Here is a 12,752-nt window from a genome sequence, read left to right on the forward strand (position 1 = left end):
ACGCCAGCCTCCTCTGCTCTATCTCTGGCGTTCATCTCCGTTGAAGCGTTTATCATCCTTGAAGCCGTCTGTCAACAATCCAGAGTGGTTATCGACAGAATGGTAAGCATCAGTTTCATTCCATATTTTTTTGTCTATAGATTTCCATCACGTTGATTTGCACATTCTTCACTGATTTGTTTCGGTGGGACTGAATAGCAACAGAGAATCGCTTACGGAAACTTAAATTGGAAGTGCAAATGTTTTGTTTAATTATAATTTCTTCTTCACATTCCAATCCAGCTTAATTTAGGTTTAACACATAAACTGTTTGATGAAATGAATTAGGGCGATCTTCTTTTGAATTTCAAAATAGAAACTTATTATATTAAAAAGATTAAAAATCTTATTCCCTTAGTACATTTGCAAGGTAAAAATGGTATTTGTAAAAAAGTTCACATAATATCCATTTATTAAGATAATATTGTAAAAATCTGTGAATTATGTGTATTTTATGTTTGCGAGGTAAAAATGGTATTTGTAAAAAAGTTCAAAAATATTAATAGTAAAAAGTTAAAAAAAAATCAAAAAAATATATAAATAAAAACAATAAAAACAGAATAAAAGCTAAAAAATATAAAAAGTTGAAACTACCTATTTGGTCAAAAACTCTTTAAATCTTTGCCTATCACGTTTTTTTTCTTCTATGTAGAAGTTATATTATGTTATATATGAAAAATACCATAATTAATATTTGAAACAAACTTGTGTCCACTTGACTCCTAACCGTTGACAAACAAAAAAGTTTCCCTAGCCCAACCCCCTATTAATTTTCCTTTAAATAGCATACGGTTTTCATTCAAAATCCATCATCACCCAATACCTTTCTTCTACTCCAACAAAAATGACTCCTCCACTCACCCTCCTTTTTTCGTTCCTCATAGCTATCACAATGACACAACTTGTAACATTTGTTGTGACTCAACCACAAGTTCCATGTTACTTCATATTTGGAGACGCATTGGTAGACAACGGAAATAACAATGCACTTCCAACAGTATCAAAAGCCAACTACCAACCCTACGGGATTGATTTCCCACTAGGCGTTACTGGTAGATTCACAAATGGTCGAACCATCACAGACATCATTGGTCTCTTTCTCAAACTCTCATTTATCTTCACAATTTATATTTTAAAATAGTTAAAACGTTCTTCAAGTAAATATTAAAAGACAATAATATTAATATCAAGAAATTGTATATGTGTTCGATTTTAGGTCAACTTCTAGGTTTTGATAACTTCATTCCACCTTTCGCTAACGTAAGCAACCAAGAGATCGACATAGGCGTAAACTACGGTAGTGCTGGTGCTGGTATAAGAGATGAAACCGGAAGACACTTGGTAATCACAAGTGGTTATTTTACTTTTAATCAACATCAAATAGACACGTGATCAATAAACTTTTCTTGTGTTACTTGATGATAGGGTGATCGTTTCACCTTCAATAGACAAATTCTTAATCACGCAACAATAATCGCTCGCCTTTCTCTCTTACAACGCAACAAGACATTTACCCAAGAATACCTTAAAAAATGCATTTACGTATCAATAATTGGAAGCGATGATTACATCAACAACTACCTAATGCCCAATAATTACCCCACGAGCCGCATATATACCATTGATCAATATGCAACCACTCTCGTGCGACAATATTCTCAACAACTAACGGTACAAATGATTACCAATCAAGTTTTCAAATGTTTTGTGATATTTAATCGGTTTCTTCTTCTAATCACGTTAATTTTCATTGAAATGAAAATATCAAATTTGCATTTGTTTCAATATATGATAGGCTTTGTACAAATTGGGAGCTAGGAAGATTGCGGTGTTCGGGTTGGGTCCGCTAGGGTGCACCCCAACTGAGATAGCAAGGTTTGGCACCGGTGGAAAACCATGTGTGGATTTGATCAATAATGCGTCTAGTCTATATAATGCTAAGCTTAAGCCTCTTGTTGGTAAGCTCAATAGTAATTTCCCAGACGCAAGATTCACTTTCATCAACGTAACAATTAGCCCTTCAGCGTCACAACAAGGTAAAACACGACTACAAATGTTACAATTTATGGTGTATCATTCGTGTTAATTAATTAATTACAATATCTTTTTTTTTTTTTTTTTTCTGCTGAGTTACAAATTATTTCGTATGTAATTAATCGCATATATTGTTTTTAATTTGTAGTTGGTCCTTGTTGTCAAGTACGGGAAGATGGACAGTGTATTCCGAACTCAATTCCTTGCCCCGATCGTAATTTAACTATTTTTTATGATGGTCTTCATCCCACTGAAATTACAAATATGGGCATTGCATCAAGATCATACAATGCACCTTCTCCCATGGATGCGTCTCCGTATGATATTAGTGGTTTGGTTCAACTTTAATTAGCATTGAGAACATGATTGCATAAGACAGTGGTTTGCAATTCTTTGTATGCGAATCAAATGAGAAATGCTAATAAGAATAAGAAGAAGAATATTGTATTATGTGTTTTGTTTAAATTTTAAGTCGATCATTTCACTATTAGAAAAAAACGTGAGTTTTCGATCGATGGTAATAAATCAAATCCATATTTACCATGAAATGACGGAGACATTTCCAACATAGTATTTTGTCGGATATTTATGATGGAAAACAGTTTTCTAATTTCAACATATATTTTGGTCGAAATTTCCAAATGATTTTCGATGTAAGTTGTTCCGACACCTTTCTGACGGAAGTTTGAGATTTGTAGTAACAAGTTTTTTCATAATTTTTTTTTAATATATATATATATATATATATATATATATATATATATATATATATATATATATATATATATATATATATATATATATATATATATATATATATAGCCAAGGTTAATTATTGGGATATATTTTTCAATTCATTTAACATGAAAGTTCAATACATATTGATTGAAGGCAAATGGGCAAGAAGCTGAGTCACTAGCCCTTTCTGGATGGCAAAACCAATTTTTTTGAAAACAACATTTGTGGATGTAGGAGATATGACATTAGAATGCATGACTCGTTTGACTTTATTAAGGAGCTCCATCGCCTCTGGTGCGAGAAAACCAAATGTATCGAATGCAAAAGGAACAAACGCATGTTGATTTTATCTACATGCATTCTCGTGTTTTACCACTTTGCACGTATCGGCTTTCAAAACGGCATACCCAGCTTCGAAACCTCCGCTGCCCAAACCAACGAGAGGAGAGACACCAGTAAGATCCACGCATGCACGCTTCCCTCCTATCCATCCAAAGACCAAAATGTCAGTCGGTCTAAGTGTGGACCTGCCATCCTGCGAGTCCGTCAAAAAGTTCACTGACGCTTCTTTCTTCATAGAAATACCTGCACACTGACAAGCATCAAAGAGAACATCCCGAACCACATTATGTCTATACTTGAAACCAGAGAGCTCTATACGATGAACCGCGTGTTTCCCAAAGGTATCCAAACATGCCTTGCAACAAACTGGACATATCTCGTTAATTGGGAATATGGGAATCATGAGGCGGTAACGAAGGATAGTTCGGTACTCCACAAGAGACATATGCTGGCCAAGACCATCAATATGGATAGTTAGCAGAAAATCCTGAGCATGAGGCGTCCGCAGACACTCATAGACTGCTTTCTGTCTGATAGTCATGTCGAAGTTGACATCCATATCTTGGACGATTTTGCTAAAAAGGGCACACGCCAAAGCTTTTTGGGATTTAGGGGGGGCGGTGTCCTTATTAGTGAAACCGCTACAGTCAAATCCCGGAATCGTATCACGGAGACGAGTCATAGCACACAGGTAATCCGATTCCATACCACATATGCCACTGTCACGTAAGATGTGGTCTTGTAATGCCCAAGATTGGTCCCTCGAGGCTACAAATGTATAGGAGGAAACCTCTTAGGCCGAGTACAAACCCAAACCACCGAAACGAATAGGTAAGGAAGCCAAGCGCCACTGAATGTCTCCAAAGAAGGGGCCTCCACATACCACCATATCCTTGATAGACTTGCGTAATCCCTTGTCAAAGAATAACGCTGGCTCTTCTATGTGTACCGGCTAACATGTCCTTAAACCAAAGAAAAGTTTTGCAATGCCCGTATATGATCGAAGCAAAAGGAGCTCCCTATGCGGGTCACATAGTTTGTGGAAGAAGGCCCATCAAATCAACAGCATTAACTGCTCTCTTCATGGCCAGCCTGCTAATAAACCCCGCGTCTCTGCTAATAGCCCTTTCAAGGAGTTTCACCCCCAAAGAAGGTCTCCCTATCTCCGTAGGGAATAAATCAGCAAGAAGCTTCCTACCATCACACGAGGGCCAAAAAATCTCCGTTTTCTTGATGTTCAACTCAAGACCCAAACCTGGACCATGCAATCGAATTATGTTCAACACTCTAGCCACCTCCTCTGAATCCCCAATGATAGTCCCATCATCTAGGTACCAAGCATGGAGAAGGAGCTTACAATTATCTCTAATCTTGTACACAAGCGGGTGCAAAACAAGGGCAAAAAGAAGAGGGTCCCAATGGGTCACCTTGCTGCACCACAGTGACAGACCATATATGTTGGTCTCCGATATAAAGTCTCGCTGCTTGCCCGTACAAGAAATTCACCCACAAAGAAATGGAATGGCACATCTTCTTAACCTCGTGGAGCAATGCTGAACGATCCACAAGGTTAAAGGCATTCGAAAAATCCACAATCAGCATTACAAGAGACCCATCAACATGGTGTTCACTCAACACCCTATTGGCACTGTGTAACACAGCTTCAGCACCGCCAGATACACCAACCCCAAACTGAAAATCATTAAGGTACTTAGCCATTTCTTTACCCACACCTTTCAGGACAGCCTTGGAAACTAGACGTCTCCATATAGTGCCTACTGCTATTGGACAGATCCCGTTGTCAGGTTTAAGTAAAGGCGTGAGAGGATATATATATATATATATATATATATATATATATATATATATATATATATATATATATATATATATGAGTAGGATCAAATGAGAACACCTAAAAGGTTGAGAACGCGAGAACAGATCTAGACCTTCCATTAATTAAGATCTAAAGCTAATATTAATGTGCCATTTATATAATTTCTAAAACTCATGGGATGAAATTGTAAATATTTAATTGACTAAAAGGGTATTTTAGTCATCAAATTCTAAACTATTTTTATCAGGTTCCTTAAATCTCTCTATCCCTACATTTCCTTCTTCTCTATCTGATTCAAACATTTAAACCCTAATTCCTATGAGTCGTCACCACCGTTCACTACAAACACCATCGTCTCACCTTTCACCGCATCTATAAATCTCGTAACTCGATTTCAAGACGTGTAAGTTAATTTCCAATCAGCCTTTTGCAACTTAATCTCCAATCGGTCTCACGTAAGTCAATTTTAGTTCATTGATTATCTTTGGAGATTGTAGACTTGCAAATTGATTTCAATTTTGAAGGTATGGTCTCGATTTTGCTTGAATGTTGTTGTCATGATAAATGCCGATGATGGAGGATCTGTTGATGGTGGTTTTTGGTGACGAAGGGTGAAGGTTGTCGGTATGTCATGATGATAGCAATGGGTACGATTAGGGCTTCCTTTATTTTAAATTTTTCATCATCAACTATGCACAACTATTAGGCAGGGGCACGGGGAATTAGAGAGATGCCGGAGAAAGTTTTAAGTTGACTATGAGGGTTTTGAGAGTTCTTCAAATTTCTTGTTCTCGGATTCAAGCAGGATAAATTCTATATTCTGGTAAGTCTTTCAACCTTTCTATTTTCATCCGTGAATAGTCTTGTCTTCCGCTTTGATTTCTCGATGATTTGGGCCACATTAAAACGACCTTTATCTATAGGGAAGTTTATAATATTTAGTTTGTAGGAATAAATCATTTAACTAAAAAAATTAATCATTTAAGAATAAAATTGGTGTATATGAATACATAGAATGATTAATAGAATGTTTTTCTATTTATATAGAATAAATATGATGAATAGTAAATTAAAATGTTTTGAATTTTTAATTTTGAGAGAAAATATGTTAAAAATATTTTTAATCTTTAATCTTTAGTTAAGATAAAAAGAAGTCAACGAATTATTTTTTTAGGTAAGTGTGATTTGTAATTTGGTATCCCTAAATTGTTGGAAAGTGTCATTTAATTGTATTTTACTATAATTAAAATAAAATACATAATTACTTATATGCCCTTATATAATGATTGGTTCATAATTGTTCTCCCGTTCTCAACTTTTTTGGTGTTCTCATTTGATCTTCTCCCTATATATATATATATATATATATATATATATATATATATATATATATATATATATATATATACACACACACACACATAGGTAAAGGTTCAAATGAGAACCAAAAAAGGTTAAGAACCATAATAACCTCTAATTTTAGATGTTTATAAAGCGTTTAGGGTTTAGGGTTTAGGATGTTTATAAAGGGTTTAGGGTTTAAGGTTTAGGAGTTAAGGTTTAGTATTTAGTGTTACCCTAAACCCTTTATAAACATCTAAAGTTAGAGGTTCATACGGTTCTTAACCTTTTTTGGTTCTCATTTGAACCACTCTGTATATATATATATATATATATATATATATATATATATATATATATATATATATATATATATATATATATATATATATATATATAAGAGTAGGATCAAATGAGAACACCTAAAAGGTTGACAACGCGAGAACAAATCTAGACCTTCCATTAATTAAGATCTAAAGCTAATATTAATGTGCCATTTATATAATTTCTAAAACTCATGGGATGAAATTGTAAATATTTAATTGACTAAAAGGGTATTTTAGTCATCAAATTCTAAACTATTTTTATCAGGTTCCTTAAATCTCTCTATCCCTACATTTCCTTCTTCTCTATCTGATTCAAACATTTAAACCCTAATTCCTATGAGTCGTCACCACCGTTCACTACAAACACCATCGTCTCACCTTTCATCGCATCTATAAATCCTGTAACTCGATTTCAAGACATGTAAGTTAATTTCCAATCAGCCTTTTGCAACTTAATCTCCAATCGGTCTCACGTAAGTCGATTTTAGTTCATTGATTATCTTTGGAGATTGTAGACCTGCAAATTGATTTCAATTTTGAAGGTATGGTCTCGATTTTGCTTGAATGTTGTTGTCATGATAAAGGCCGATGATGGAGGATCTGTTGATGGTGGTTTCTTGGTGACGAAGGGTGAAGGTTGTCGGCATGTCATGATGATAGCGATGGGTACGATTAGGGCTTCCTTTATTTTAAATTTTTCATCATCAAGTATGCACAAATATTAGGCAGGGGGCACGGGGAATCAGAGAGATCTCGGAGAAAGTTTTGAGTTGACTATGAGGGTTTTGAGAGTTCTCCAGATTTCTTGTTCTCGGATTCAAGCAGGATAAATTCTATATTCCGGTAAGTCTTTCAACCCTTCTATTTTCATCCGTGAATAGTCTTGTCTTCCGCTTTGATTTCTCGATGATTTGGGCCACATTAAAATGACCTTTATCTGTAGGGAAGTTTATAATTTTTAGTTTGTAGGAATAAATCATTTAACTAAAAATATTAATCATTTAAGAATAAAATCGGTGTATATGAATACATAGAATGATTAATAGAATGTTTTTTTTTATTTATTTAGAATAAATAGGATAAATAGTAAATTAAAATTTTTTTGAATTTTTAATTTTGAGAGAAAATATGATAAAAATATTTTTAATCTTTAATCTTTAATTAAGATAAAAAGAAGTCAACGAATTATTTTATTAGGTAAGTGTGATTTGTGATTTGGTATCCCTAAATTGTTGGAAAGTGTCATTTAATTGTGTTTTACTATAACTAAAATAAAATACATAATTACTTATATGCCCTTATATAATGATTGGTTCAGAATTGTTCTCCCGTTCTCAACCTTTTAGGTGTTCTCATTTGATCATCTCCATATATATATATATATATATATATATATATATATATATATATATATATATATATATATATATACCCTTATGGGTATATAAGTTTAGGTAACCAAAGATACCATAATACGTCATTTTATTTGATATATTCATTCTAATGTTCTTAAGCTTCAACCTTAACTTGATTTATTTTCAAGATATTCGAAATTTCACTATTATTTTTCTCTTACATCATATCTTTTTACCGAACACCTACTAGGGTATATATATTGTAGTTAAAAATGAAAATTATGTAAGAGGAAGATAAATGTTTAATTTACAAAAATCTTTGAAGTAAATCAAGTTAGAAGTTAAATTATAAAAACATTGGACAATTAGAATATATTATATGATACAAAACGTTGTAGTATGGTGAGTTTATATACCTAAGCTTATATATACCTTAAAGGTATATTCACTTTTCCATATATATATATATATATATATATATATATATATATATATATATATATATATATATATATATATATATATATATATATATATATATATAGGTTCAAATGTTTTTGACAACTATTGTGTGCATAAATGCACCAATAGGAATTCAAGAAAAAATTAATTCTTAAATAATCAAGATAAGGCTAGATATGTAATTTTGCATATAATGTAAATAATAACCAAAATTAAATCCCTTGATTCATGGATCAAATGCCTTAAATTAGACCACCAATTCCCTCTTTCTCTAAAAATCATCGTCTACACCCGCCGGATCGCTACCAACTTCTCCTCTATCATCGTCTCTGTATACAAACATCTACACGTCTCACACGCACAAGCAAGAGCCTCTATGATGGAATCCCTCTCCTCCGTATCTGCCTCAATCGTCTTACATCCAGGAACCCCCTTCCACCACCACCATTACCTCCGGAGAATCCATCTACATTACTCCTCCTTTTACACCTCATGCCTTGATCCCGATCATTGCCATCCTTCCCGATATCCCTCAACCTTCGTGACCCCTTCAAAACCTAAAATAAAACCGTATGGAAGCAGAGTCGATAGTATGGTGTGTAAATTGAACGTTGTAGGAAATCGAGGAGAAAGTAAAGGGGAAGATGAAGGAGAAGAGGATGCGTTGTCGTTTCCAACAAACATTTGATAGCAGCAGTTATGATGGTATAATTTATCTCCGATCACTATTTTTTCGATTATAAATCTGAATTTTTTCATTAAATATTCTGATTAGTTTTTTTTATTTTTTTTAATCTTTTTTTGTACGAATCGATCATATTTGCTTGTTTTCATTGATTTGTCAAGTAATTGAAACTCACTCCTCCACAGATTCAGATTAGATTAAAAACTAGGATCTTCAAGGTGCCTTCTATGCATTTGACTTACTCGTTATTCTGATGTATTGATTCAGTGCTGGAAGCCAATCCAGTTGGTGGTCTTGCTTATTATGTTACTGCACCTTCTCAAGGTATTGACTGACTTCATTCAATATTTCCATTCCATTCACATTACTTGATTTGTGATGATTTATTGTTATTCTGATGTATTGATTTGGAATACAATTTTAGGTTGTTTGTGCCTTTTTATTTTTCATCAACGCAAATTAATTTACTCTTTGAACCTTGTGGTATGCATTCTAAATCAAATATGTTGCTGAAAATTATGTTTATAGGTAAACTATTGCAAGTAAATCAAATATGTTTTTTTGGCTTGTTTGATGATAATGTCTAACAAGTGTTTGTTGAAATGCCTGAAAGAGAATTTAAAGAATTTAACCTTGTGATATGCATTATGTCAGAATTACTAGGAACACATGTTTTATATAATTGTTTAAAAAGATAATTAATTTGTCTGTGTATTATTTTGGTTCAATTTGTGATTTTGAATTCCAATTTCTATTGTCCCTCGTTATTGTATATTTGAAATCTAAAATTATATTAACAGTAAATACAATACCTTTGAATGTATTCTATATATATTCTATCAAAATGTATTTTACCATAATAAAATCGATATATTCTGATAGAATGTATTATATGTATTTTGTCATATTCCATGAAATCTAGTAGAATATATTAAGTGATAGTTAATTGCAAGTAACATGTTTTTAACAATTATTAGTTTTTGTTGTATTTGTGATAGGAATGGCTGGAAGAAGGCGTTGAAGACTTTGATATTCTTTTAGAATATGTATAATTATATTAAAATGTATCAAGATTTTAGTCTATAAGAATATATAGGAATTTGTATTTAAGTTCGGATGTATAAGAATATATTAGAATGTTTGTTATTTTTCAACATCTCATTCAAAAATTTTGTTATTCTTCAATAATATTCTATTATAATAAAATTTTGAAACAACATCATTCTAAAAAAAGAATATTCTATTATAATAAAATTCTGAAAGAGTATCATTCTAACAAAAAATATTCTGATAGAATAAAATCGGTAAAAAATTGAAATTGAATTAATTAAAAAATTCAGATTTTTTAAAATTAGTATAATTAATCCTCCCTAAAAATCCGAAAATTTCCTTTTATAAATATAGTTAATTGTTCAAAATACCATTTTGGTTAAAATTGTGTGATTATATGCTACATGTTACCCCATTGTAGTATCATACACTCTTAAATCATGTCCATTGATTAATTTCATCAATTGATCCGGATCTGTGCATTCTGGCACACAATACGTAGTAAAAACCAAATAACACACACATATATATATATATATATATATATATATATATATATATATATATATATATATATATATATATATATATATATATATATATATGGGAAAAGTGAATATACCCTTAAGGGTATACAAGCTTAGGTACCCAAACCCATCATAATACGTCAATTTGTTTACTATATTCATTATAATGTTCTTTAACGTCAATTCCTAACTTGACTTACAATCAAGATTTTCGAAATTTCACTATTATCTTCCTGCTACATCACATCTTTTTACCGAACACCTACTATGTTATATATATATATATTATAGTTGAAAATGAAAAATATGTGAGAGGGAGATAAATATGAAATTTATACAAATCTTGGAAATAAATAAAGTTATAAGTTGAATTATAAGAACATTGGACAATTATAATGTATATATATGATACAAAACGATATAGTATTGTAAGTTTGGGTACCTAAGTTTATATACCCTTAAGGGTATATTCATTTTTCTATATATATATATATATATATATATATATATATATATATATATATATATATATATATATATATATATATATATATATATATTCAGAATTAGAAAGTCGCCGTTCTTAAAGTTCAAACATTATTGGAATTAAATCAAGACGGGAGAGCGCGATGGTGTTAATGGTTTATCCAAAATATTTGATTAAACTTCAATTCTACACGCAATACGCGTTATTAAAAATAATTAATTGAAATTAAAGTTCATAAATTTAAACATTATTGAAGTCAACTGCACTTAAAGCTAAATACGTAATCGAGTAGTCCACCCATAAAAACCGGACTTTTTAGGCTTTGCCTTTTTAAAATAACTCCAATAAAATTTTTATATATTGACATAATAATCGATTTAATCTATATGTTTTTTTATTCAATTAATTCCAAAAATCGGTAATCATATTTAATTTACTCCTTTTATCCGATCAACAACTTATTCAACTTTTAAATTTAACATTACTGGTCAAGGTTTCAAAATTTATTACAAATTTGGTTAAAAATTTACATTTTGGCATAGTTTTTAAACTATATGAATTCATCCCAACTTTAGTTTTTTATAACTTTTTTCTCAAAAAAAAAAAATTTGAATATATTTTTTCTTTATAAAATCATATTTATACAAAAAAAAAACACATATTTTCCAATAAAAAATCTTATATTTTCTATGAAATTTTTTTATTTTTTTAATTTTTTTGTATACGAAATACCTATTTAAAAAATTAGGTATTTATTAAGTACATAAATATATACCAATCCGTTTTTATTATATATATATATATATATATATATATATATATATATATATATATATATATATACACACCAAAAGCATATAGGGACTAAATCGACTTTGAGAGCAATATCATCCAACATATCTTCCTATTCTACCTTTATCTAAAAGATCAAAATTGTAACATCTTTTTCTCTTACATTTTTTTCATATTCGTTTTCATTTCCATCATTAAGAACAAAATCCAAAACGATATATATATATATATATATATATATATATATATATATATATATATATATATATATATATATATATATATATATATATATATATATATATATATATAGACCAAAAGGATATAGGAACTAAATCGATTTTGAGAGCAATATCATCCAACATATCTTCCTATTCTACCTTTATCTAAAAGATCAAAATTGTAACATCTTTTTCTCTTACATTTTCTTCATATTCGTTTTCATTTCCATCATTAAGAACAAAATCCAAAACGAAGATTTATGATCTCATTTTAAAAACCCACAGTTAGGTTAAAATTTAAAGTAAGTTTAAAAAAAAAAAATCAAAAACCAAACGAAAATGCAAATAACCCAAAGCTAAAAGTGCAAACTAAAAAAGAGAAATATAAAAATTGAAAACCTAATGAAAATCTAAAAAAAACAAACCTAACAGGTCATGTGAACTCAAAAACAAACCTAAAGCCATAAAAAATCATGAGATTGACCAATTTCAAACCCAAACTTAGAAAGATAAATG

At 30.8% G+C, this 12,752-nt stretch overlaps 1 protein-coding gene and 1 long non-coding RNA gene across 2 annotated transcripts; both read left to right on the forward strand.

The window, feature by feature from the left end:
- The first annotated feature begins 860 nt into the window (after window positions 1-860).
- LOC145038540 (GDSL esterase/lipase At1g29670-like) lies at window positions 861-2,523 on the forward strand. The gene is made up of 5 exons (XM_078986872.1): window positions 861-1,130; window positions 1,256-1,380; window positions 1,465-1,710; window positions 1,835-2,075; window positions 2,222-2,523. The coding sequence occupies exons 1-5, from the start codon at window positions 884-886 to the stop codon at window positions 2,419-2,421; spliced, it is 1,059 nt and encodes a 352-aa protein (XP_078842998.1). The 5' UTR covers window positions 861-883; the 3' UTR covers window positions 2,422-2,523.
- Window positions 2,524-6,932: 4,409 nt separating this feature from the next.
- On the forward strand, window positions 6,933-10,292 carry LOC145038541 (uncharacterized). Its single transcript, XR_013679422.1, has 4 exons — window positions 6,933-7,500; window positions 8,726-9,179; window positions 9,427-9,483; window positions 10,158-10,292. It is a non-coding gene; the product is annotated as an uncharacterized LOC145038541 (long non-coding RNA).
- The last annotated feature ends 2,460 nt before the right edge of the window (window positions 10,293-12,752 follow it).

Source organism: Lactuca saligna, chromosome 4 (genome assembly GCF_052625555.1).
Source record: "Lactuca saligna cultivar CGN05327 chromosome 4, ASM5262555v1, whole genome shotgun sequence".
Taxonomy (NCBI): domain Eukaryota; kingdom Viridiplantae; phylum Streptophyta; class Magnoliopsida; order Asterales; family Asteraceae; genus Lactuca; species Lactuca saligna.

What these genes read in the sequence shown, in the direction of transcription:
- LOC145038540 (XM_078986872.1), top strand. Translation starts at nt 884, where the DNA reads ATGACTCCTCCACTCACCCTCCTTTTTTCGTTCCTCATAGCTATCACA. An exon ending in AATATTCTCAACAACTAACG is followed by an intron (nt 1,711 to 1,834) that starts GTACAAATGATT and finishes AATATATGATAG; the next exon opens with GCTTTGTACAAATTGGGAGC. An exon ending in CCCTTCAGCGTCACAACAAG is followed by an intron (nt 2,076 to 2,221) that starts GTAAAACACGAC and finishes TTTAATTTGTAG; the next exon opens with TTGGTCCTTGTTGTCAAGTA.